This window comes from Symphalangus syndactylus, chromosome 20 (genome assembly GCF_028878055.3).
Source record: "Symphalangus syndactylus isolate Jambi chromosome 20, NHGRI_mSymSyn1-v2.1_pri, whole genome shotgun sequence".
NCBI classification, from domain to species: domain Eukaryota; kingdom Metazoa; phylum Chordata; class Mammalia; order Primates; family Hylobatidae; genus Symphalangus; species Symphalangus syndactylus.
The window spans coordinates 52470511-52495464 of NC_072442.2; the positions used below are offsets into that span (position 1 = coordinate 52470511).

The window sequence follows — 24954 nt, forward strand, 5'->3', positions numbered from 1 at the left end:
GCAGAAGAATCGCTTGAACCCGGGAGGCAGAGGTTGCAGTGAGCGGAGCTCGCGCCATTGCACTCCAGCCTGGGCAACAGGAGTGAAATTCCGTCTCAAAAAAACACGAAAACGAACAACAACAACAACAAAAACCCTACACTTATTTCTGAGGCCAGCTCAAAAGGTCTTATGATTGTCTTCCCAGTTTTTTGCAGTCAAAATTGAATTTCTTTCCCTTGGTATAACGTGTGTGTGCAAAACGTGGTTGCATGGATTATTTTTCAAGGAGAGAGCTGAGCATGTTCATAGGCTGAAAGGAAAGCCACAGTACAGAGAGAGTTTGCCGTGGAAGGTGAGGCAGGCGCATAGGTGGAGGGGGCCCCAAGGAATGAGGAGAGGAAGGAGGTTTACCCCAGAGCTTTACCCCAGAGGCGAGCAGAGGATGGACGTGGATCCAGATAAGACATCAGCTCGTTCCCTAAAGGTCGTGCTAAAGGAGTAATGAGGGTGGCCAGTGCGCAGGGGTTTGAGAAGCCCCGTGGATGTGGTGAAATAGTTGTGGGGAGCGTATTTGGCGACGCTCAACAGATTCAGGAGGAGCTACTAGGATGAATGGTTGCCGTGTGCCACGGCTCTACAGGGTTTCACGTGTGTCATCTCGGGCGCTGGTGTCTCCGTTTTCTAGATGACCAATCGGAAGCTCACAGAGAATGAGTAATCGGCCCAAGACCACCCAGCTAAGGAGTGGCGGAGGTGGGCCCCAAACGCGCGTTCCGGCCCTCGCGCAGGCGCCCTAGAACTCGCCGCGCGTGTTGTGACCCAGAATTCCCGGGGCTGTGGAAGAGACCATAGACTCAACAGGAGGTGGAGTCGCGGGTAGCGCGCCGGTCTACATCGTTACTTGGCGGAAAGTTCCCATGAGTCTTTGCCAGCGTCCCCCTCCTTTTGTGAGGAATGGGATATTCCGACTCCTTAAGGGCCTGGAGCCCAGAAGGTGTGACCTTTTCATTCCCGTTGTTATGGAGGTAGGCTCTCTAGGAATCTGGGAGTAGTAGCTGGGGGCAAGAGCAAATAAAGAGCTCGAGCTTCTGTGGTCTCTGGGGAGATGTTCCCGGGAAGCCTGGCTAGAGGGCGGAGGGCAGCTGTTGAGATGGCGTGGCTCCCCGGCTCCTGGGCCCGCGTGGCTTTCGCGGCGGGCGCTGCGGCCCTGTGTTGGATATCCTGGCAGGGCAGCGCGGGGCCGAATCCGGCTGCCGTGGCTGAGGCTCGTGGATCACTCTTTTGTGGTAGGGCCAAATCTGCCAGAGCCTGGAGCCTGCGAAGGCCGGGACCCGGTTCCCCGGCCCGCCGTGGGGAGTTTGCAAACCCGAGAGAACTGGGTAAGTTGGGGTTTACTTGCAGTTTGGGGTACCCCGAGGGCGGTGTACGTCGGTAAGATTGTAACAGTATTACTGGAAGACTTATTCGACTGTCCTGATGATACTTGTAATAGGAAGTGCCGTCAGAAGCGATAACTGACGACGTCTGACGTCTATCTGACCGTAGTCGCTGAAACCTCTACAACTTAGTTGACCGGAACTGCCAGAGCCCTGCCCTGAATTCCTGCCCTTACTCCTTTCAGATTGCGTACCCACTGCAGAGTGCTGAAGACGGGGTAGCCACGAGGTAAGAGGCTATCTGGGGTAGGGTTTAACATGGAACCTAGTTTTGTCATCTTGAATGCACGGAAATTGGCGTTTTGACAGTTTTCTACGTTTAGGTGTTTTATACACTTTAGGGTAACGTATCAAGTCATTGCATAGGGTGGAACTTAAATAGAAACTGGAGATGGCTGCTTCGGCCCCAGTCCTAACCTAGAACTGCATTTAAAGCAAACTGATATGCAGAAACAAACTCCTTCGTTGAGAAATGTCTCTAGTAGCAGGGTTAGCTTCAGTTTCAGGTGGGGTCTAGATCTGCGGTTGGAGCAGTACTGGAGAGTTGTGAGGTGCTGGACTGCTGTGATGAAATCACTAATAGGAAGTGCCGTCAGAAGCGATAACTGACGAAGACTACTCCTGTCTGATTGCAGTCAAGTCTTCACCAATTGCTGGTTCCCAGGAGTAAACTTGTCTGAAAGGTGACCTAATTGCTATATTCACCTAGGTTGCAAATTCGTGAAGAATCAGCAGCATGTTTGGCAGCTGAGTATTGGAGCCAGGAGCCTGCCATGAGGTAAGCCCTGCTCTATGGGGAGGCTAGTGGCTTACCACGCCTAGCTGTCAGGTCGAATATTGGCAATTGGATTTAGTTAACCTAATACCTTGTAACAGTGTAGCCTATCCCAGAGATACTGATTTTAGTTTCCGGTGGCAGTGGAGCCAGGGTGGATTAGCTAGAAAGAGGGGCTACTCTATTTACCTCTTGGCTGTTTAGTCTTGGGCAAATTACTTGTCTGCTGAGATGTAGTTTTCCTCAGATGTGAAAAGGAAAAGTATGAAGTTTAAATTGATGTGACTGAAATGGAGATTACAACTCCCCTGAGGCTGGGCACGGTGGCCTGTAATCCCAGCACTTTGGGAGGCTGAGGTGGGTGGATCACCTGAGGTCAGGAGTTCAAGACCAGCCTGGCTGGCCAACATGGTGAAACCCCATCTCTACCAAAAATACAAAAATTAGCCGGGTGTAGTGGCGTGTACTTGTAATCTCAGCTACTTGGGGGGCTGAGCCAGGAGAATCGCTTGAACCTGGAAGGCGGAGGTTGTAGTGAGTTGAGATCGTGCCACTGTACTCCTGCCTGGGCAACAGCGAGACTCCATCTCCAAAAAAAAAAAAATTACAACCCCCTGAGAAGCTAATTAAGATTTGTAGTCCTCAATAATTTACCAAAACTTAGAAAAATTACCTCTAATAAGGTCTTAAGGGGCTTTTGTCAGGATGGACTTAAATTTGTAAAGTCATTGATTGACGCTGTCATCAGAAATGCCTCTCCTGCTCTGCATCTGCAGTCTGTAAGATGTATGCTTTTCTCCATTCCCCCAGGTTTTGAGAACAACAGAGTGCCGTTTTAGAGCTGGCAGCAGCATCTCAGCCCAAGAGAAGGTAAGCCTTGAGCTGGCCAGTGATCCAACCCCATAGTGGAATGAATAAACAGCTGATCTTGTTAAAACTCGCTTGAAAAAAAAGATACCAAATGATGAAATCACCCAAAATAGCTGGAATTACCGGCAGATTGTGTAGTGGTGAACCTACAGTTTTCTGAAGATATCTCTTACCCTGTGATTGACTGTCAGTTGGTGCAGAAAGTGAGATTGAAATGTAGTTTCTTTGCAGGTTATATTCCCAGAGGATGTCAGTCCCAAGGACAAGTAGCTGCCATCAGTTTGGATTCTGAAAACTAACCAGCGTCAACATTGGGTGTAGAAACATGCTTGCCTTGTGTATCAGAGGACATGCTCAGCAGATCCAAGATATATTTGGCAACTTTTTCTAGAAAAGGCACATTGGGTATCATTCATTACATTCTTGAGTTTTTTTGGGGTTTTTTTTTTTTTTTTTTTTTTTTTTCTGAGACAGTCTTGCTGTATTCCCCAGGCTGGAGTGTGGTGGCACAATCACAGCTCATTGCAGCCTCAATCACCCAGGCCTAAGCAATCCTCCCGCCTTGTAGCTGGGACTACAGCTCACAGCACACCTGGCTAAAATTTTTTGTTGTTGTTGAGACGGATTCACTATGTTGCCCAGGCTGGTCTCAAGCCCCTGGGCTCAGATGGTCCTCCTGCCTCAGCTTCCAAAGGCACAGGCCAAGTTGTAGCTTTGTCCCTTGCCATCCTGCCCAACAAGAGGTTCTGTACCTTTTAATGAATTGACTTTCATAAATTGGTTATGTTGGTGGGCAAGTTCTTTAAGCTGGAAATTGTAAATTCCTCCTGAAATGTTTTTTCATGCAGTTACCATGAACTAATACTACAATAAAGGATGGTCTTGGGTGTCAATTCTTGAAAATGTGTATTTGAAGAAAAAGTAAACTTCGCCTACTATTGTCAGATACTAGCAGTTCCAGATATTCGCTCTAGCTTATAAACTTCCCTGTGGTCAGCCTAAACTCTTAACCCCCTATTCTACAGCTTTAGACTGAAGGCAAAAATTCAAAGCATTTAAGGCCTCCTCAATCGGCCCCTGCTGCTCTGTGCTCTGTTCCTTGGTGTAGCGTTGTCCCAGCTCCTGCAGCATTGCATCATTCCTAACCACAACCTTAACAGCATGCAGGGCCCCATACTCTAGGCCCCATCTTGCTGTCTTCCTGTGTTGGAATCTTGCCTACCAAGGCCTGTCAGAGGGTCCTTCCCCATACTGTTTGCCCACAAGGTTCAAGAGTGATTGGCTCCCCGTCTCCCTGGACTGAACTACTTGGATCTAGGGGTTGCCTGTTATTTAGAAGAGATTCCTTAACTGGTAGGGCCCTTTCACTAGGAGAGCATTTGGGTAAGGGGAGGGTGTAAGATGAGAACCTTTGCTAAGTTAGGCTCCTTTGGGAGCCCCTAGTTTCTCCCTCTCCCCAGCCATCTTGTTGGATCTGCCAAGGGATTGGACTCCTTCGTGGTCCTAGGTTTTTAAGGTTTTAAAGGCCACCTTCTGCAGTCGGTTTTCTGGAATGTGTTGGTGGATTAAGAGTTATGGGGAAAGAGTTCTTACGGCCTGTCTAGGTCAGTGAAGTCATACTGGCAAGTGACAAGAAGGAAGCCAGTTCTGTCACTTGGCCTTCATGCTAAGGACATCAGAGCCCACACAGAAGTCTGGTAGTTTTTCAGCCAGCAGTGGGTAGGGAAGGTGGATACGGGATTTCTGAACGGGACTTTATGCCTGTATGCATGGGCACCATGTCCTGAGCACTGCCACATGGCATCGTAGGCTGCTCTAAATGTCAAAGGGCATAGCGATAGCTGCTCCTATGGGTAGATGCCTAGAATCACAAGGTGGGCCTCAGAAATAGGGCTGGATCTCCATAAGGAGGTAGACCACGTTCAGTCCACCCCTAGCATAGATGGAACTGGGGTCTCTGGCAACCAACCCCTTACCCCAGGTTCTTGAGTTACAGGAGTTTTGCTAAGATTCCCACCTCCCTTGAGTGGGGACACATTCATCTGGTTGGAGCTTGTTTCCCTAAGTGAAAAATGTAATGCAATGCATGTAGGGGCCCTACTGTATTCTTTTTCTGGGGGAAAGCTCTTGGTGTTCACAATGGCTCGGGCTTCCAGTACCTCCAGCCATGTGCCCATTTCCACAAGTCTTTGGGGAAGGCCATGGGCTGAGCTGAGAGTGTTCTCTGGGTCCTGGGATGACGAGCAAAATGGTAGATAATGGGATAGGGGGCAGATGGAGAGAACCAACGGGAAGTTTTAACACAAATCCCCTTCCCCAGATGCTATGGTTTGCCTTTCTGTAGGTGGGTGGCCCAGGCCAATTTTTGGCAATATCCTTAACCCACCTGATAGGAGAAGCGCCCTCCCCTGCCTGCTTTGCCCATTCTACCCAATAAGGAAGTGAGGCCCTTCACTTCCATGTCACGTCTGAGCTGCAGCTACAGTCTCCTTGCCCTCATGGTGGTCTTCGGCAGGTGCCACAGGGCCCCCTCCAGGGTCCTGGCCTACTGTCCCTTCCCGGACCTCCTCCCCACTGCCCGGGCCCTCACCCAGCTCCAGGATGGTGGGTAGGTGGCCCTGCTTTGGGGAGCGCTTGCGCAGGCTGAGCAGGAAGGGCTGGGGCAAGGAGAAGATGTCCACGTTGTTGCCCAGGTCAATCCACGTGACATTGGGGAACTTGCTGGGATCCTTAAGGATGTCAGTGAGGTCGCGCAGCACGGCCCGGGTCAGCCGGTTGCCATTGAGTGCCAGTGTGGTGAGGCGGGGCAGGGTGCTGAGTGCCGGCAGCAGCTGCAGGACCATGTCATCCGTGAGGCCTGTGAAGCCCAGCTCCACGCTGTCTACCTGCTCCCCACAGCGCTGTAGGTAGCTGGTCACCCGCTCCAGGTCTCGGGAGGTCAGTGGGATGCCCGACAGGTCCACTGTGTTGTCTGGGGGGCTCCCGGCCAGGACAGCCTTGAGGCTGAAGGGAAAAGGGACAAGCAAGGCTCAGGCACATGGGGCAGGCCTTTCCCCCAGAAGCTGCAGTGCCAGCCTCTGCTCGGCTCTCCGACACTAGGGACCGCTTTTACGAAACACTTGGAGGTTGGACACCACAAGTGCAGAGGTGGGCGCAACCAGGGACCTCAGTCCTCTGACACTGCGCACGTCTCAGCTGTCAGGGCCCGGCTGGCCATAGCCTGAGGTATGTGGCTGCCCTTATTTACCAGAAAAATTGAGTTAAGAGTACCATTGGGCTGTTATATGAAAGAAGTTCATAAGTGCAAAATAGTGCCTTGTATAGTAGGTAAGTGATGAATAAACATTTGCTGGTGTATTAATCACTTGGACTCAGCTTCCCACTTCTACCGCCCTTGGGTGGCAGCTCAGCCCCCCTGAATGGCACAAAGGATCTCTGAGTCCCCTCTTTCAAGACCATCTTCCCCACCAGAGAAGGATTCCCTAGGGGGAGCCTGTAAGATAGCAGGCAGGGCAAGGCTCAGGGGCTCTCAGCCTGGTAGCAGCTGCTGATTCCTGGAGGCTGAGTGCCTTGCTCCTTGCTTCTCCTGCTTGCTCTTGGGACAGAGCCCGGGCAGTTCAAGCTGATGGTGAGTGTGCCCTTCCCTGCACACCCACCCTACCCCCGCCGTCTGTTTGCTGGCTCCAAAGCCCAGGTGCAGTCGTGAGATGTTCATTTTCCGCATTTTTTTTCTTTTTTGGAGACAGTCTCGCTCTGTCGCCCAGGCTGGAGTACAATGGCACGATCTTTTTTTTTTTTTTTTGAGATGGAGTCTCGCTCTGTCACCCAGGCTGGAGTGCAGTGGCGTGATCTCGGCTCACTGCAAGCTCCGCCTCCCGGGTTCATGACATTCTCCTGCTGCAGCCTCCCGAGTAGCTGAGACTACAGGTGCCCGCCACCCCGCCTAGCTAATTTTTTTGTATTTTTAGTAGAGATGGGGTTTCACTGTGTTAGTCAGGATGGTCTCGATCTCCTGACCTCGTGATCCGTCCGCCTCGGCCTCCCAAAGTGCTGGGATTACAGGCCTGAGCCACTACGCCCGGCTATGGCATGATCTTGGTTCACTGCATCCTCTGCCTCCCGGGCTCAAGCGATTCTCCTGCCTCAGCTTCCTGAGTAGCTGGGATTACAGGCGTCTGCCACTACGCCTGGCTAATTTTTGTATTTTTACTAGAGACGGGGTTTCACCATGTTGGCCAGACTGGTCTGGAACTCCTGACCTTAGGTAATCCACCCATCTCGGCCTCCCAAAGTGTTGGAATTACAGGCGTCAGCCAACACGCCTGGCCATTTCCTGCTTTTTTTTTTTTTTTTTTTTTTTTTGAGACAGAGTCTTGCTCTGTCACCCAGGCTGGAGTGCAGTGGTGCCATTTCGGCTCACTGCAATCTCCGCCTCCCAGGTTCAAGCGATTCTCTTGCCTCAGCCTCCCGAGTAGCTGGGACTACAGGCGTGTGCCCCCACGCCCAGCTAATTTTTTGTATTTTTAGTAGAGATAGATAGGGTTTCACTGTGTTAGCCAGGATGGTCTCGATCTCCTGACTTCATGATCAGCCCACCTCAGCCTCCCAAAGTGCTGGGATTACAGGCGTGAGCCACCGCGCCTGGCCCCATTTTCTGCATTTCTAAGTGTGCTGGGAAGAGCAGGGAGGTGGAGGGGGCTCCCAGCCTGCTCCAAGAGCATATGCTACTGTCAGCAGCTCAAGGGTCATGGCTTGTACTTCCTGGCAACACATTTGTCCTTCAGATCTAAGCTGGGAGGCTGTCCACAGTTTGTTCATTTTGACTCTGACTGGGGTCCAGCCCCAGGGAGTTGGAAAGTAAAACTCTCAAGGTGTGACATTTAAATGCTTGGAATGCTGCCAGCCATCTGTGCAGCTTGATTTAACTTTTGGTGCTATTGTCAATGTCATTAATAAAGATCCATTCCACTAGGGAAGCAGTGTGGTGGTGAACAGCCTAAGCTGGGTTTGAATTCAGCCCCACCACTTACCAGTCGGGCGATCCTAACCAGTCAATTGACAACAGTGATATCTCCTCCCTAATTTGTTCCTTTTTGTTTCTTGGAGACGGAGTCTCACTCTGTTGCCCAGGCTGGAGTGCAGTGGCGTGATCTTGGCTCACTGCAACTTCTGCCTCCCAGGTTCAAGTGATTCTCCTGCCTCAGCCTCCTGAGTAGCTGGGATTATAGGCGTGCAACATTATGCCCAGCTAATTTTTTTATTTTTAGTAGAGAAAGCGTTTCACTATGTTGGCCAGGCTGGTCTTGAACTTCCTACTTCAGGTGATCCGCCCATCTCGGCCTCCCAAAGTGCTGGGATTACAGGCGTGAGCCACCGTGCCCGGCCCATTTGTTCTTTTAACAAACATTTGTTAAACTCACGCCAGGCAGTATGCTGGACACTAGGGTCACAGTGGTGAACAGGATGGACAAAATCCCTGTTCTTCCTCTACTAGGGGGAGACAGACCACACACAAAACCCTGTGAGTGTGGGGCGATACAGTAGCGTGGGGCTCTGGCTACTCAGGAGAAGGTAGTGTGTGAACGGACACATGAAAAAGCAAGCATGGGCCATCAAAAAAGTTTGGTGAAAGTTCCAGCAGAGGGCACAAAGGTCCCGAGGCTGCAAAGGGCCTGGTGTGTCTGTGAACCAGCAGGAAGGCCAGTGTGGCTGGGGCAGGAGAGCAGGAGAGGTGAGACCAGGGGGTGAGGAGAGCAAATCAGAGGCCCGTGCTTGGATTTCATTCAGGTGCCATGAGATTCCACCCGAGGGGAATGAGACCTCATGACATGGCTTCCGAATGAAGAATGGACTGAGCATGCGTGTGTGTGGGGAACCAGGAGAGGCCTTTAGGTTCCAGCAGAGCTCAAACTACCAGCTTTCCATTGCTAAAGAACCAGCTCAGTCTCATGGCATTCCAGGTTCCAAGGGCCCCCTGTCTTGCTGTATGCCCATATATGTCCCCTTTACCCAGGTGGAGCCCCTCCCGTAGCCAGCACCATGACAGCCTTACACTGTTCATCCACCTGGGAATGCGCCTCTCCAGGATCCATCTCCTGGTTGTGGGCGGGGGTGGGGGGTGGGTCCAGAATAGAAGGAGGTACCAGAGATCTTTCTTCTCCAAGAGGGAGGGGGACAGCCCTTCCTTCCCCAGCCTGCAGGGACCTGCAGGGATCTGCAGGGATGAGCTAGCAGCAGCACCAAGGCCTCGCCAGCGTCTTTGTGAGGGCACACCACTCAGCTAGCATTTGCAAAAAGACAGGTGTGCTTCCTTCTCCAGGAAGCCTTCCTTCCAGGCTCCCCTCTACTTGCTTCCTACGGTGTTATCACAGCCCACAGGTTCTGTGTCCTACATGCCCCTCAACCCCTACCAATGACTCTGAACCCCCTTGTTGCTGTATGGACCAGGGACAGGGCTGGGGTCTGGGTCCCCTTGGGGACATCTGAGATAACTGAGGAGTTTAGTAGGGAGTGCTCTGTTGCCCAGGCTGGAGTGCAGTGGTGCCGTCTCTGCTCACTGCAACCTCCACCTCCCTGGTTCAAGTGATTCTCCTGCCTCAGCCTCCTAAGAAACTAGGATTACAGGTGTGTGCCACCATGCCTGGCTAATTTTTGTATTTTTACAGAGTTTCGCCATGTTGGTCAGGCTGGTCTCGAACTCCTGACCTCAAGTGATCCACCTGCCTCAGCCTCCCAAAGTGCTGGGATTACAGGCACGAGCCAAACACTGTGCTTGTCTGGGAGTGCCCACTTTAGCACACCAGGAATTCAAAATTTCTCACATCTTCCACCCATGCCATCTCAGTGGGCCCATACTCCCCAGCTCCCACCCACCAGACCAGGGTCCCCCTCTAGCTGTTTCCCCACTCTGGAATCCTCCTTCCATCTTACCTCCTTCACGCAGCTTCTATGACCACCCCCCATGACTCCCGCCCTTCCCTTCCCTACATCCCTGGGAGGGGCGCCCTGTATCACATACTCAGCCTGGCATAGACCTGCCCGGGGGACTGTAACTCACCAGGCCTGTGGCTTCCTTTTCACCAGCCCCCGGTGCCGCCTCCACTGGGAGTGGGGGCTGAGGTGGTATGTCAGCTGCCGGCACAGCTTCTCCATGGCGCCCAGAGCATCGCCTTCCTGCAGAGGCAACCATGGGTGGTAGGGCCCTGAGTGGCTGGGTGCACCAGTCTCAGCCCCCAGGCTTCCTGTCTCCCGGGTAAGAGCCCAGCTCCCCCAGGCTGAGCTGGGGGAGGCCCTGCTCTGCTGGCCTAGGGTGGGCGCCCTAGGCAGTTGCAGTAGCTGCAAACAGGTCTGCAGGATGGTTTTAGTTTTTGTGAATTAGTTGCTAGCATTGAAAAACAGATTTATATGAGTCTGGATTCCAGGAGATTGGACAACAGTTGGCTGGAGCCAAGTGCCTGCTGACCCCCTGGCCAAGACTCACCATGATCCCCGCCACACCCCAATGTCCAAGGCCGCTCTGTGCATTCTCTTGCTCAGCAGATTAATTAAGCACTTACTTGGAGCCAGGCACTTGTTCTAGGAAGCTAGGATATGGCCACGAACAAATGTTCGTGTCCTTGTATTTCACACAGTAAAGAGGAAAGTGAGATATTTTTACCTGTGTCTCCCTCAAAAGTGAGAACAAATGAATGAGGAGGCCAAGTCTTTCCCAGCCCAGTTCATTCACATGCGTTCCTGTCGGGTCCGTTGGCATTTGAGTTTGAAACCCTGGGTGTCATGGGCTGAATTGTATGCTGCTGACAATCACATGTTGATGTCCTAACCCCTAGTACCTTGGAATGCAGCTGTATTTGGAGACAAGGCCTTTAAAGAGGTGACTAAGGTAAAATGTTAGAGGAGTAGGCCCTAATCCTGTATGACTGGTGTCCTAAGAAGAAGAAATGAGGACACAGACATGCAGAGGAATGACCACTTGAGGACACAGGAGGAGGAGGGACCAACAGACCTAAGAGAGAGCTTCAGAAGGAAACCCACCAGCCAGCCTTGGACTTCTGGCCTTCAGAGCTGTGAGAAACAAACTGTCTGCTGTTTAGACCACCGGTCTGTGATTTTTTGTTATGGCAGACACTGGGTTAAATGATGCAGCTGAAAGATGCTACAGACTCCAACTACAACCCCAGGAAAGTCAATCCAACAGTCCCCGGAGCCAAACTCTTGCTGGATAGGGTGAGGGCATGAGTCCCTCCGGGGAGTGAGGGCCAAAAGCGTGCTCCTGCCAGTGGGCCAGTGCTGAGGCTTGGATGCAAGCGCTGGACTCAGATGCAAACCCGCATGTGGCCAACGACTCGGTGTGGGGAGGTCCGGCACGTTAACCACGCGCAGTGCTCAGCATGGCACCTGGAGTGGGTGCTCAATAGGCTGCCTTGTCATTACGATTCCCACACCCCTCTGCTAGTGGAGAAGCAGCGTATTGAACAAGTAGTGAAGAGCAAAGACCTGGGGCCAAACTGTGGGGATTCAAGTCCTGGCTTTGTCCCATTCTGTGTGGCCTTGGACAATTGCTTGACTTCTCTGTGCCTCCAAACCACATCTGTGAAAGGATTACAGTATAGACCTCACAAGAGTATCTGTGAAGATTAAATGAGTCACTACTAGTGCAGTGCTTTGAATAGAGCCCAACCCACAGCGAGCTCTCCAGGCACGCTCTCTAAGTGAATACTGTGACAGCGGCACCAGCACAGAGAATTCTGGCAGGGCAAGGAGGGAAGATTACTTCTGCCCAGGCTCAGATTTGAGCTCAGCTTTATTTTAATTTAATTAATTTAATTTAATTTAATTTAATTTATTTTTTGAGAGAGTCTTGCTCTGTTGCCCAGGCTGGAGTGCAATGGCGCAATCTCGGCTCACTGCAACCTCCGCCTCCTGGGTTTGAGTGATTCTCCTGCCTCAGCCTCCTGAGTAGTTGGGATTACAGGCACCCGCCAACACACCCAGCTAATTTTTGTATTTTTAGTAGAGATGGGGTTTCACCATGTTGGTCAGGCTGTCTTGAACTCCTGACCTCAAGTGATCCACCCGCATCAGCCTCCCAAAGGGCTGGGATTACAGGCGTGAGCCACTGCGCCCAGGCTGAGCTCAGCTTTTAAGAACAGATGGGTTAGTGACTTCGGATGGAGAAAGAAAACGTGAGGCATCCTTGAGTGAGGAGGAAACAGTCTGTGGCAGGGCTTGGTGATGTGGTGGCCGTGGGGTGTGTTACTGACATGAGGGCAGGTGAAGGCCTGGGGCCTGATCACATCTGGTCCCTCCATGGTACAAGCCACTGTCAGCCCTGCACACCAGACATCACGCAAGAAGTTTACGGAATTCCCACAGCACCCTAGGGCAGTAGATACTTTTGTTATTCCCATTATGCAGTGGGGGAAACTGAGGCCCAGAGGGCTGGGGATGGGCCTAGGGCTGATGGGAAGGCAAGAGAAGGAGACTCTGAAGAAGGGGCACAAGAGAGAGGAGTTGGGAAGATGGGAGTTGAATGTCCAAAGGAGAGAGGCATCTGTGGAGGGACCCAGGAGGCAAAGGAGGGCCCAAGACTGAACAGAGTGGATTTGGAGAAGCCCCCTGGGCTCCAGTTCACAGCCCATCCCCACCCCTGCCCCCAGCTTCCTGGTGCCTGGCTGTCTGATGAATAAGCTTGTATCACCTGCCACTTGCGCCTGTATCACCCCTGTGTGTTACACCTGTCACTCCTGTGTGTCACTCTTGTGTGTTGCAGATGTGGGGGCAGGTGAGCATCTGCCTTTACAGCTTCATTCCCCACCCCTGGAGCTGACACCTTTTGGTTCCTAGACTTAGCTTTTTGCTGAGCCTGGCCACACAACTGTGTGGAGGGAAGCAAGGAGGGTGAAGCAGGAGGAGCTGGTCATGGGGGCTAAAGGGGAGTCCCTGAAGGGGGCTGTTCCTCGGACTGGGAGATGGAGAGAGGGGTGGACAGGAGGTGGAGAGGGTGACTCAGGGCCAAGCTATTGGAAGGTGCTGAGGGGACAGAGGCCACACAGCTGACCGATATGCTGGATGGAGAAGGTGTGGGCAGGGAGGGTGAGGAGGGTCTAGGCTTTGGGCTCTGGGCTTGGGACATGAGTAGAAGGCAAGGGGCTCAAGACAAGAAGTGGGTGAGAAGGCAGGAGGGGGGTGACCTGCTCACGTGGGGCCATGGTAAGTTGAGGGGCTCACAAGACCTCCAGCTGCGGATGCCACTGGACTTAGGGGGCTGGGGCTCAAGACAGGTCCAGGCTGGACACATTCATCAGTAAGATTAAACGCCTGGCCAGAGAATGAGCTGAGCAGGAGGGAGAGGGAACACCAGACACACAGCAGTCAGAGAAGACTCTGTCAGAGCAGCAGGAGGAGCGGAGTCTGGACACCAAGGAGAAGAGTGACTAATGGGGTTAGACCCCCACCCAGAGGCAGTGCACTGGATCTTCAGCAAGGAGGCCCTGGCCAGCACAGGTTCAGGGAGAGGGGCCATGGTGGAAGCCGACCTTGGAGCTCAAAGGGAGAATAGGGGCCAGGAACGGTGGCTCACGCCTGTAATCCCAGCACATTGGGAGGCCAAGGTGGATGCATCACCTGAGGTCAGGAGTTCGAGATCAGCCTGGCCAACATGGCAAAACCCCGTCTCTACTAAAAATACAAAAATTAGCTGGGCATGGCAGTGGGCGCCTGTGATCCCAGCTACTCCGGAGGCTGAGGCAGAAGAATTGTTTGAACCCAGGAGGCGGAGTTTGCAGTGAGCCAAGATCGCACCACTGCACTCTAGCCTGGGTGACAGAGTGAGACTCCATCTCAAAAAGCAAAAAAAAAAATAATAATAATAATAAATAAATAAAACAAAGGGAGAATAGGAGGTGACATTGGAGATGGCCCATCTAGAGCTGTGCTTCTTTGCCTTGGAATCTTTCATACTGGAATCTCAGGGGAGCTTTTTTTTTTTTTGAGACGGAGTCTCGCTCTGTCACCCAGGATGAAGTGTAGTGGTGTGATCTCGGCTCACCGCAAGCTCCGCCTCCTGGGTTCATGCCATTCTTCTGCCTCAGCCTCCCCAGTAGCTGGGACTACAGGCGCCCGCCAACACACCCAGCTAATTTTTTTGTATTTTTAGTAGAGACGGGGTCTCGCTGTGTTAGCCAGGATGGTCTCGATCTCCTGACCTCGTGATCCGCCCGCCTCGGCCTCCCAAAGTGCTGGGATTACAGGTGTTAGCCACCACGCCCGGCCTGGAATCTCAGGGGAGCTTTAAAGTCCACTGATGGGCCAGGTGCTGTGACTCACTCTTGTAATCCCAACACTTTGGGAGGCTGAGGCAGGAAGATCACTTGAGCCCAGAAGTTCAAGACTACCCTGGGCAATATAGTGAGACCTGCTCTCTGAAAAAAAAAAAAAAAAAAAAAAAAAAAAGCCCAGCATGGTGGCATGTGTCTGCGGTCCCAGCTACCCAGGAGGCTGAGGTAGGAGGCTCTTGAGCCCCGAAAGTGAAGGCTGCGGTGAGCCATGATCACACCTCTGCACTCCAGACAGGGTGAGACCTAGTCTCAAAAAACCAAACCAAACAACAACAAAATAACACTGATGCCTGGGCCACCCCAATGATGGGAGGGTGGCTCAGGCACGGGGATTTTTTTTTTTTTTTGGAAATGGAGTCTCACTCTGTTGCCCAGGCTGGAGTACAGCGGCACGGTCTCAGCTCACTGCAACCTCCATCTCCCAGGTTCAAACGATTCTCCTGCCTCAGCCTCCCAAGTAGCTGGGATTACAGATGCCTGCCACCACACCCCGCTAATTTTTTGTATTTTAATAGAGACGGGGTGTCACCATGTTGGCCAGGCTGGTCTCGAACTCCTGACCTTGTGATCTGCCCGCCTCGGCCTCCTAAAGTGCTGGGATTACAGGTGTGAGCCACCCCACCTGGCCACACAGGGATTTTTAAAAGGTCCCCAGGTGATTCCCTAGTGCAGCCGAGGTGGAGAAGCACTAGTTCAAAGACCATGGGTGGGATCAGGTGGTCTGCCCAGCATCGCTCCTGGAACCACCCCAGGACAGAATGTAGCCACTCTCCAAGGCTTAGAACTGAGCCCCTCAGCTGCAGCTCCTCCTTCAATCACTTCCCAGGGTTTCCAAAATCTGGGGCCGAAATCCCTGTCCACCCTCTCAGCCCGGGCAGCTGAGCCTTAAAAGAAGAGAACAGAGGCCAGGCGCGGTAGTTCACGCCTGTAATCCCAGCACTTTGGGAGGCCGAGGCGGGTGGATCACAAGGTCAGGAGTTCGACACCAGTCTGGCCAATATGGTGAAACCCCGTCTCTACTAAAAATAACAAAAATTAGCCAGGCGTAGTCACAGGTGCCTGTAGTCCCAGCTACTCGGGAAGCTGCGGCAGGAGAATCGCTTGAACCCGGGAGGTGGAGGTTGCAGTGAGCCGAGATCACGCCATTGGACTGTGGCCTGGGCGCCAGAGTGGGACTGGTGTGGGACTCCGTCACACACACACACACACACACCACACACACACACACCACACACACACACACACACACACCCCACACACAGAGAACAGAGGACAAGGGGGCATCACTGCACTGCCATTGCCACAAGGGGGCAGCCACGCACAGGGCCAGGCTCGGGAAGGACGTGGATCTGCCGCTACCAGGGAGAACTGAGGAGCCTGGGTCTCCTCGTTGGCTAGACAGGAACAATAGGTATGGACACCTCATAGAGTTGCCTTGAGAGCACAAGTGAGCTGATGTTCTCTCAGGAGTGAGAGTTCCCTTCTGCTTGTCTGAACTAAACTGACAACAGCTAACATGTATTGAGCAGCTGCGATGCATCGGGCATCTCCTCTGAGCACTGTCTGCCTGAACATTTTGGGGCTCAGAACACAATTCCAAAGCATGGCGCCGGGGCCAGCAGAGAGCTTTGAACTAACAGAAATTGGAAGGCCTCAGAAGCAAAGTTTTTCTGCCCTTCTGCTGCCCTCCTGTCTCTGGCCCTTCTTCTCCCCTCCTGACTCTGGCCCTTCTTCTCCCCCAGAGTGAGTCAGAGAAACCAGAATTCTTCTTCCCCAAGGCAGGTCACAGAAACTAGAACCCCCTCTCCCTCAAAGCAAGCCATAAAACTAGGCAGGTCACTCTCTCCCTTCTGTCTTGAAGACCATTCCAGAGGGGTAGGAAGGAACACTGCACAGAGAGGCCAAGAAGAATCTGAGCAGACAGCCTTCCTGGGTCCCCTCAGCCTATCACCATTAGATCACACCCTTTGTCCAATCGCATTTCTACAAGCTGGTGCACTCTTTACCAAACCTGAGTATAAAAACAGATAGCTGGCTGAGTGTGGTGGCTCACGCCTGTAATCCCAGCACTTTGGGACGCCGAGGTGGGTGGATCACCTGAGGTCAGGAGCTCGAGACTAGCCTGGCCAACATGGCGAAACCCCATCTCTACTAAAAATACAAAAAATTAGCTAGGCGTGGTGGCGGGCGCCTGTAATCCCAGCTACTTGGTAGGCTGAGGCAGGAGAATTGCTTGAACCCAGGAGGTGGAGGGTCCAGTGAGCCGAGATCACGCCATTGCACTCCAGCCTGGGCGACAGACTGAGACTCTGTCAAAAAACAAACAAACAAACAAACAAACAGGCCAGGCATGGTGGCTCATGCCTGTAATCCCAGCACTTTGGGAGGTGGGGGGGGCGTGGATCACCTGAGGTTGGGAGTTCGAGACCAGCCTGACCAACATGGAGAAACCCAATCTCTACTGAAAATACAAAATTAGCCAGGCATGGTGGTGCATGTCTGTAATCCCAGCTGCTCGGGAGGCTGAGGCAGGAGAATCGCGTGAACCCAGGAGGCAGAGGTTGAGGTGGGCCGAGATCACGCCATTGCACTCCAGCCTGGGCAACAAGAGCAAAATTCCGTCTCTAAATAAATAAATAAATAAAATAAAATAAATTCTAACAAACAAAAAAACAAAAAAATAAAAAACCTCTTTCCCTGGGGTTTGGGGTCTTCATTTCTTTCTCTTTTTTAAAGAGATGGGGGTCTCACTATATTGCCCTTGCCGGTATTGAATTCCTGGCCTCATGTAATCCTCCTGCATCAGCCTCCCACGTAGTTGGGGCTAAGCGTCTTCATTTCTTTTCTTTTCTTTTTTTTTTTTTAGTGACAGAGTCTTGCTCTGTCCCCCCCAGGCTGGAGTACAGTGGCACCATCTCAGCTCACTGCAACCTCCACCTCCCAGGTGCAAGTGATTCTCCTGGCTTAGCCTCCTGAGTAGTTGGGATTACAGGCGCGTGCCACCACGCCCAGCTAATTTTTGTATTTTTAGTAGAGACAGGGTTTCACCATGTTGGCCAGGTTGGTCTTGAACTCCTGACCTCAGATGATCTGCCTGCCTCGGCCTCCCAAAGTGCTGGGATTACAGGCGTGAGCCACTGTGCCTCACCTGAGTGTCTTCATTTCTGAAAGCTCCCATGTTGTGTAAAACTTTGATTAAATAAATTTGTTCTGCTTTTTTGTTACCCTGTGTCTGGTTATAGGAGTGTCAGCCATGACCCTTATAATGAGTGAGGAAAAGTACCACACAGTTCTGCCCTAGAAAGTTTTTTTTAGACAGAGTCTTGCTCTGTCGCCCGGCTGGAGTGCAGTGGCGCAATCTCAGCTCAATGCAACCTCCACCTCCCAGATTCAAGCGGTTCTCTTGCTTCAGCCTCCTGAGTAGCTGGGACTACAGGCACCCGCCATCCATGCCCCGCTAATTTTTTTTGTATTTCTATTAGAGACGAGGTTTCACCATGTTGGTCAGGCTGGTCTCGAACTCCTGACCTCAAGTGGTCCACCTGCCTCGACCTCCCAAAGTGCCCTACAAACTCTTTATAGTCCCATACCTCATTACAACCCTATGAGACAGGTATTACCAATATCCCTGCTTTACAAATGAGGGAGCTGAGGCAAAAAGAACTTAAATAGATGGGCAAGGCCGCCCAGCTTGTAAGACGGAGTCAGGATCTAAAGTCAGCCAGCTCTGAGGCTGATGCTCCTAACCGCCATCTGCTGCCCTCCTTGTGAGAAATCCTGTCTTTGGCGTAGGTCAGTTCAAAGTGTTTCTGTCATTTACAACCAGAAAAGCCTTCAGCGAGACTGTCTCATTTTTTCCCAACTCTTCCACTTTTCAAGAATCCCTCCAGGGCTCCCTCCTGCAGAGAACAGGACTAGGCAGCACTGGCCCAGAAGTGGAGCAGTAAGAAGGTGGGGAACGGGGGGAGGGAGAAGAGGAGAAGGAGGAAGAGGAGGAGGGAGAGGAGGAGGAGGAGGAAGGAGAAGAGGAGGAGGAAAGAGGAGGAGGAGGAGTAGCAGTAGTAGCAGGAGGAGGAGAGGAGGGAGAGAAGGAGGAAGAGGAGGAAGAGGAGGAGGAGGAAGACAGGAAGAGGAGGAAGAGGAAGAGGAGGAAGAGGAAGAGGAGGAAGAGGAAGAGGAGGAAGAGGAAGAGGAGGAAAAGGAGGAGAAGGAAGAGGAGGAGGAAGAGAAGGAGAAAGAGGAGGAGGAGGAGGAAGAGGAAGAGGAGGAGGAAGCTGGACTTGACACTGACACACATATACCCTAACTCCTCCAGTGGCTGGAACCCTGAGAAGTAACCTGGGAGCCATAGCCAGCCACATTCCCTACCATACGGCAGGGGGAAGAGCAGTCTGTGCAGAGGGAATGCAGAGGGAGGCAGGGTAGAGCAGCGAGGAGAGAAGGAGGGACCTCTGCACCGCGCTTATCTATAGTTCTAGCACCCTGGTCTAACTTGGCTGCCTGTGGGCGCCACAAGACACCTCGGTATCTGTAGAACACATTTTCTTCCTTGCTGGAGCCAGTCCGCCTGGGCTTCTGTTACGTGCAGCAGAATCCTAACCCGCCCAGGAGGCTCAATGGCTGTGTGCAGAATCAACACTTTGCAGTCCTCCCCCGATCCCTGAAGATGGCAGGAGTGGGATGTGGCACAGTCAAGGTGACTACGAGTGAAGGTCAGGGCAGCAGCCTCTCCAGACCTTCCCAGTGAGGCTGCCCAGGTCCTGGGGCAGAACGTGTTTGAGGGGCTTCTCATTAATCTGTCAGGAAAGATGACGTGCCCACCTGCAGGCTGACCTGGGAGGGGTACCAGCACCCGACACTGCTCTGGCTCTGAGCCATCAGGCAGTAATACCATCTGTCATCTTCACTCCCCAGGCACCTCTGTAACTGTTCCAGGACCCCGACATGCATGGCCCTCCACTGCCCTCCATTCAAGGGTATTCCTCCCTCATTCATAAATTCATTCATACATTCATCAAATGTTGACTGTCCCGCTCATTATGCCGGACACCATTCCAGATGCAGACTGTGTGCCAGCTTTTCCGTTTCCTCTCGCCCCACAGTCCACTCTGCCCTTCTCTGCTCAGAAGGCTGGGCTCTAGAGACTGCATCACTGGGCTCTCTTCCCCCTGGCTTCCACTTAGGTTCAGCTAATGGGAGCAATGGCAGCAAGACCAGAGGGCAGGAGGAGAGACAGATGGGGGAGTTTATTCTGATTCCCCCACTTTGGCATGTGCAGCGGCTGGCCTCCAAGACAGCCTTGCTGCTCTCAGCTCCTGGCATCTGTGCCCCTGTGTAGTGTCCTTTCACATTGTAGCAGGGCTGGTCTAGGTGAGCAGCAGAATCATTAGAATCAATAGAATGGTGGAAATGATGGTTTGTGACTTCTGAGACTGGGTCTTAAAAGGTATTGTGGGGGTTGGGCTCACACCTGCAATCCTAGTGCTTTGGGAGGCCAAGGCAGGGGGATTGCTTGAGGCCAGGAGTTTGAGACCAGCCTTGGCAACATAGTGAGTGCCCCGTCTCTACAAGAAAAAAAAGCAAAAAATTAGCTAGGCATGGTGGTGCCTGCCTGTAGTCCCAGCTACTCGGGAGGGGGAGGTGGGAGGATCACTTGAGCCTAGTAGTTCCAGGCTGCAGTAAGTTATGATCACACCTCTGCACTCCAGCCTGGGCATCAGAGTGGGACCCTGTCTCAAAACAAACAAACAAAAAAATACAAACAACAACAACAACAAAAAAAGCAAGGCCAGGCATAGTGGCTCACTCCTGTAATCCTAGCACTTTGGAAGGCCGAGGCGGGTGGATCACCTGAGGTCAGGAGTTTGAGACCAGGCTGGCCAACATGGCGAAACCCCGTCTCTACTAAAAATACTAAACATTAGCCGGGTGTGGTGGCAGGTGCCTGTAATCCCAAGCTACTTGGGAGGCTAAGGCAGGAGAACTGCTTAAACCCGGGAGGCAGAGGTTGCAGTGAATCGAGATTGCACCATTGCACTCCAGCCTAGGCGATAAGAGAGACTGTTGAAAGAAAGAAAGAAAGGAAAGAAAGGAAGGCATTATGGCTTCTATATTATCGCCTGTTGTGGGATAAGCCAGCTGCCATGATGTGAGGGCACTCAAGCAGTCCCATGGGGAGGCTACAGGGCGAATGTGCCGCCTTGGAAGTGGACCTGCCAACTTCTTTTTTGTTTGAGATGGAGTTTCGCTCTTGTTGCCCAGGCCGGAGTGCAATGGTGCGATTTCGGCTCACGGCAACCTCCACCTGCCTCAGCCTCCCGAGTAGCTGGGATTACAGGCATGCGCCACCATGCCTGGCTAATTTTGTATTTTTAGTAGAGACAGGGTTTCTCCATGTTGGTCAGGCTGGTCTTGAACTTCCGACCTCAGGTGATCCACCCGCCTCGGCTTCCCAAAGTGCTGGGATTACAAGCGTGAGCCACTGAGCCTGGCAGACCTGCCAACTTCTGTTAAGCCTTCTGACACCTGCAGCCCTGACCAATGTCTTGAGAGACCCAAAGCTAAACTACCTACTTAAGCTGCCCCTGCAATCCTGACCTACAGACACTATAACAATAAATGTCTGTTGTTTTAAGCCACTAAGTTTTGGGGTAGTTTGCTATATGGCAATGGATAATGCAGCATGGCTCTGGACCAGGTGTTCTCACCCTGCCTCTGGCAATACAGCTTGTCCTGCTGTGAGACAACCTCCTACCACTGCTGTCTTTGGATGTCTCAACATCCCCCGTTGACTTCCTTTATCCTGTCCTCAACCCTTTGCTAAACTCTCTTCAAACTTCACAATGGAATATGTTGCCTGCTTCCTGCCTGGTGCAGGTGGGAATTGTGAACAAGACAGACACCCTTCCCTTCAGAGTTTATATTCTAGTGGGGAAAACAGACAATAAATTAGCCAACAAATAAATAAGCAAGGTAATTTCAGAGGCCAGTAAGTAAAACGGAGAAACGAAAGGAAAAATAAATGGGGCTCGAGACAGGCTGATCAGGAGCCTACGCTAGGCAGGCTTGTCAACGAAGGCCTCTCAGAGGCCGTAGGCTCAGTCTGAACTCAGGAGAAGGAAGCTCAGACAGAGGAGGCTGGAACAGTCAGAGGAAGCAGCGACGTCCAGCAGCGATGTCCCTAAGGTAGGAGAGGGTGTGAAGGTGTCAGGAGCAGAGGAGGGAGGCCCACGTGCTAGAGCAGAGCTCGCAGGGCGGCGAGTGGGAGAAGGGAGCTCAGAGACTAAGGCAAAGCCAGATGAGGAGTTTGGGTTTTGTTTAAACTACAGCACAGCCCCTCACTGAAGGATTTTCAGCGAGGTCCGGGTAGTATCCAATTTACCTTTGGAATGAGCTCTCTGGTCTTGACACCTCTGTCCACAATCTCTGGATCCATAATGTGGGCTGACATGAACTTCTCAGATGCAAATTGCTCTGACCAGGACATCCTGGTCTGGGGTGGATGGAGGGGCTGCTCCTACCACCAGCCTGGGGACCTCCCACCCCTGCCTCATCCAGAGAGCCTCGCTTGCCACATGGGCATGAAAGGGGCCCTCCAGGTCTCTGGGCTTCAGCAGGGCTCACCCACTCTGGCTGGCTCTGATTTTGTTTTGAGGAAAACAAAGTCCAGGTGTTGAAGTGGTTTGAGGAAGGTTACATCACGCAATGGACTGAATGTTGGTATCTCCCCAGAATTCACGTGTTGAAACCTAATCCCCAGGGTGATGGTAGTTCGAGGTGGGGCCTTTGGGAGGTGATTAGGCCAGGGGGGTGGAGCTCTCACAATGGGATTCGTGCTCCTTTGCCCATTTCCTGCCATGTGAGGACACAAGAAAGTGACTGTCTGTAACCCAGAAAAAGGTCCTTGCCAGTCACCAACCAGGCTGGCACCCAGATCTCAGACTTCCAGCCTTCAGAAGTGTGAGAGATAAATCTCTACTGTTTGTAAGCCACCCAGTCTACGATAATTTGTTACAGCCACCTGAATGGACCACAACAACCCAGGTATGCACCCCCAGCCCCGCCCCTATCCAGATGGAAAGGGAAGATCAGAAGGCAGGAGTTCCCGCCCCTCCTCCTGGTCTTGCCTGGCCCTGTCTCACAGGGTCTCACAGTGGCCCTGACCCACTCCCTGGCCTGCCTCTCTCTCTGAGAGGGTGGGTCCTTCTCCCCACACAGGCCGTCCGTGAGGCAACCTGTGAGGGACAGGCTGGGGAGGGAGGGGAGCTCGGCTGCTCCTACCAGGCCCCTCCTCCTGCCCCCATGAGCACTGACCACCCAGGGACCACCGGCCTGTGTCCCGCCCAGCTCTGGGTCACTGCATAGGCCCAAATCACACCTGTGGTTCTCCTCGGAGGTGTAACTTTGCTCAGATCACTGGATTACCTGAATTTTGTTTTCCTTAACTCAAAGATGGGCATATACTTAGCCCTCCTATTTCTTTTTTGCTTTTTTGAGAGCCCCATCGCCTTTCACCCTCTCATCTGTGAGCAGCTCCATTCCTGCTCTAGGAAAGGCAGGGTCTGGCACCCGGCAAGGCCTCCTCACAGGCCTGACTCCTGTCCCTTCCTACCTCTCCAGGCAGAACCAGGTGGAACTGCATGAGAAGCGACGGAGGCACCAGCCCCAGCCAGCTCCCTGTGGCTCCTGGCACCAATCAGGCCTCGAGGCTTCCTCAACACCAGCTTTCCTTCCCCTCGCATTGGGCCCTGCATCCCTGCCTTCTGCAACACTGTGCTCCTGACCCTGGCCGGGCTCCCAGCCCTCCACAGCTGAGCCCCCACCTCAGAGCCTTTGCATCAGGTAGCCCCAGAGTCAGAGAGAAGGCCCCCGACAAAGCCGCAGATGGAGCTCAGCCCCAGGAAACACCATTCCAGAGCAAGGCTCCAGCTCACTGCAGGACCACAGTCAAGTCTGTATCCAGGCCGAGCGAAGGGTGGGCTTGGGAACCATCTCACTCCTGGCCTAGATCCTACAGCAAAAGGAAAAACTTCCCTCCCACACCCCTTCGTCCTGCTCTGGTTTCCTGACTGCCAGTGGGGAAGCACTTCTTTTGGAAGCCACTGGAAATTAAGGGATGAGACAGAAAAAAACCAAAGCAACAGAGAAGCGCTCAAGTGTGGAAATGTCCCCAGCCAGCCCTCCCCGTCCCACCAGGTCGGGCTGCATAGCCCTGGGGAAGCCTAGACCTGGAGCTGCAGGAACAGGGCAGAACCTCCCATCCAGGCAGGGCTGAGCTGCAGATCTGGAGCCTGGAGAGCCGTGGAGCTTTCCCTTCCCAGCTCCCAGGGCCAGTAGGAAGAAGACATGAGTGAAAGCGTGGGTGTCAAAGGACATTCAGCCTCAGAGGTGAAGATATCTGGGAGTGGTGGGGACTGAGGCAAAGTAGACAGCCCCATGCAGGGCCCCAGATAGCCTTCTATGACACCTTTGTGCAAATAAGAAAAAGTTCACCTCCAGCGGGACACAGGCTTGCACCAGGGCTCATGGCTTGGTGGGTAGAGAGAGGGCTGGATTTGAACTTTCCCCTGCCTCCCCCTACCCCGCCACCCCTCTGTACGCATGCTTTTGTGCAAGGTACAACCTGTACAACTGCATGTGGTGGCCTTGGCCCCACATAACGGGGATGGCTACTTAGCTCCAGCCCTGCACAAATGAGGGCTTCATGTTGCTGGAGCTTCCAGTTTTTCAAGGGCAGCTGAATATAGGGATCATGTGAAAAATTCTGGTTTTTAAATGTTGGCAATGAATTCACCCCCTGGGCCAAACAAAACCAATCTGTGCTAGTGGCACTAAGGGAGAGCACCTCAAGCTCTTGGTGCCTGGAGGACGGGCTTGTCCTCCTTGGGCCTGGGCAGTGTCTGCCAGTCCTCCTTGGGCATAGAGCTGCTCTGCCCAGAAAGGCACCCACCGCACACCCCAGGACCTGGCTGGCTGGGACCACAGCCACCCTACCGGCTTGGGACAGTGGATGTAGCGTGCCAGGCTGATGATGAGGTCGTGTGTGATGGGGTCCACCAGGTTCCGGAAGCTGGCGTAGCGATACAGAACGTCGTCCAGCGAGGTCGACTCCATGCCCAGGTCCTGCAAGAGCAAAGGATGCCCAGAGGTCAGGGCTGGCTGCCCATCCAGCTCGCCCACCATCCCCAGGAGAAGTAGGCATAGGCTCCTGGAGGCGACTCTGCCTCCCAGAGCCCCGGTGGGGAGCATCTGCAGAACTTCCCTCAGGGGCTGGGGCAGGCCCCGCCTGTTTGTCTTTACCTCCAAGTTGAGGAAGAGCAGGGACTGGCCTCTGCAGGCTCTGCAGTTTGTGCAGGTCCTGGCTTGTGGCCCTCTCCTAGGACAGCCCCTGACCTTTGTCTCTCTGGTTTTCCAGAGGAGGAAGCCAAGGGTGGCCCTCCTCGGTGCAAGCAGCTGCTTCTCCATCGTGGCAAAATTTGGAATTAACTGCCTTGTGACAGGATGGTTTATTGATATTTATTTGTGTTTTCTTCCAGTTGTTTTTACTGCTCCT

General features: G+C 52.9%; 2 protein-coding genes and 3 non-coding genes across 6 annotated transcripts in view; 4 read left to right on the top strand and 1 right to left on the bottom strand.

The window, feature by feature from the left end:
* The first annotated feature begins 424 nt into the window (after positions 1-424).
* On the top strand, positions 425-3956 carry LOC129469671 (putative uncharacterized protein LRRC75A-AS1, mitochondrial). Its single transcript, XM_055256456.2, has 7 exons — positions 425-480; positions 806-929; positions 1038-1361; positions 1604-1647; positions 2128-2196; positions 3004-3063; positions 3295-3956. Exons 1-6 carry the CDS (start codon positions 425-427, stop codon positions 3008-3010), a joined length of 624 nt encoding a protein of 207 aa, XP_055112431.1. The 3' UTR covers positions 3011-3063; positions 3295-3956.
* On the top strand, positions 1452-1523 carry LOC129470844 (small nucleolar RNA SNORD49). The gene has a single exon (XR_008653364.1). It is a non-coding gene; the product is annotated as a small nucleolar RNA SNORD49 (small nucleolar RNA).
* LOC129470843 (small nucleolar RNA SNORD49) lies at positions 1979-2049 on the top strand. The gene has a single exon (XR_008653363.1). It is a non-coding gene; the product is annotated as a small nucleolar RNA SNORD49 (small nucleolar RNA).
* LOC129470850 (small nucleolar RNA SNORD65) lies at positions 3153-3225 on the top strand. The gene has a single exon (XR_008653370.1). It is a non-coding gene; the product is annotated as a small nucleolar RNA SNORD65 (small nucleolar RNA).
* The window catches only part of LRRC75A (leucine rich repeat containing 75A), a 50573-nt gene continuing 29557 nt past the window's right edge, over positions 3939-24954 (bottom strand). Inside the window, exons 2-4 of one of the 2 annotated variants that reach the window (XM_055258863.2) lie at positions 24396-24524; positions 10121-10236; positions 3939-6066 (exon numbers count right to left, since the gene is read on the bottom strand). In XM_055258863.2, the coding sequence (XP_055114838.2) occupies positions 5526-6066; positions 10121-10236; positions 24396-24524 (786 nt within the window). In that variant the 3' untranslated portion in view covers positions 3939-5525. The remainder of the gene's footprint in view (positions 6067-10120; positions 10237-24395; positions 24525-24954) is intronic. The other variant, XM_055258864.2, reaches the window with a different exon arrangement.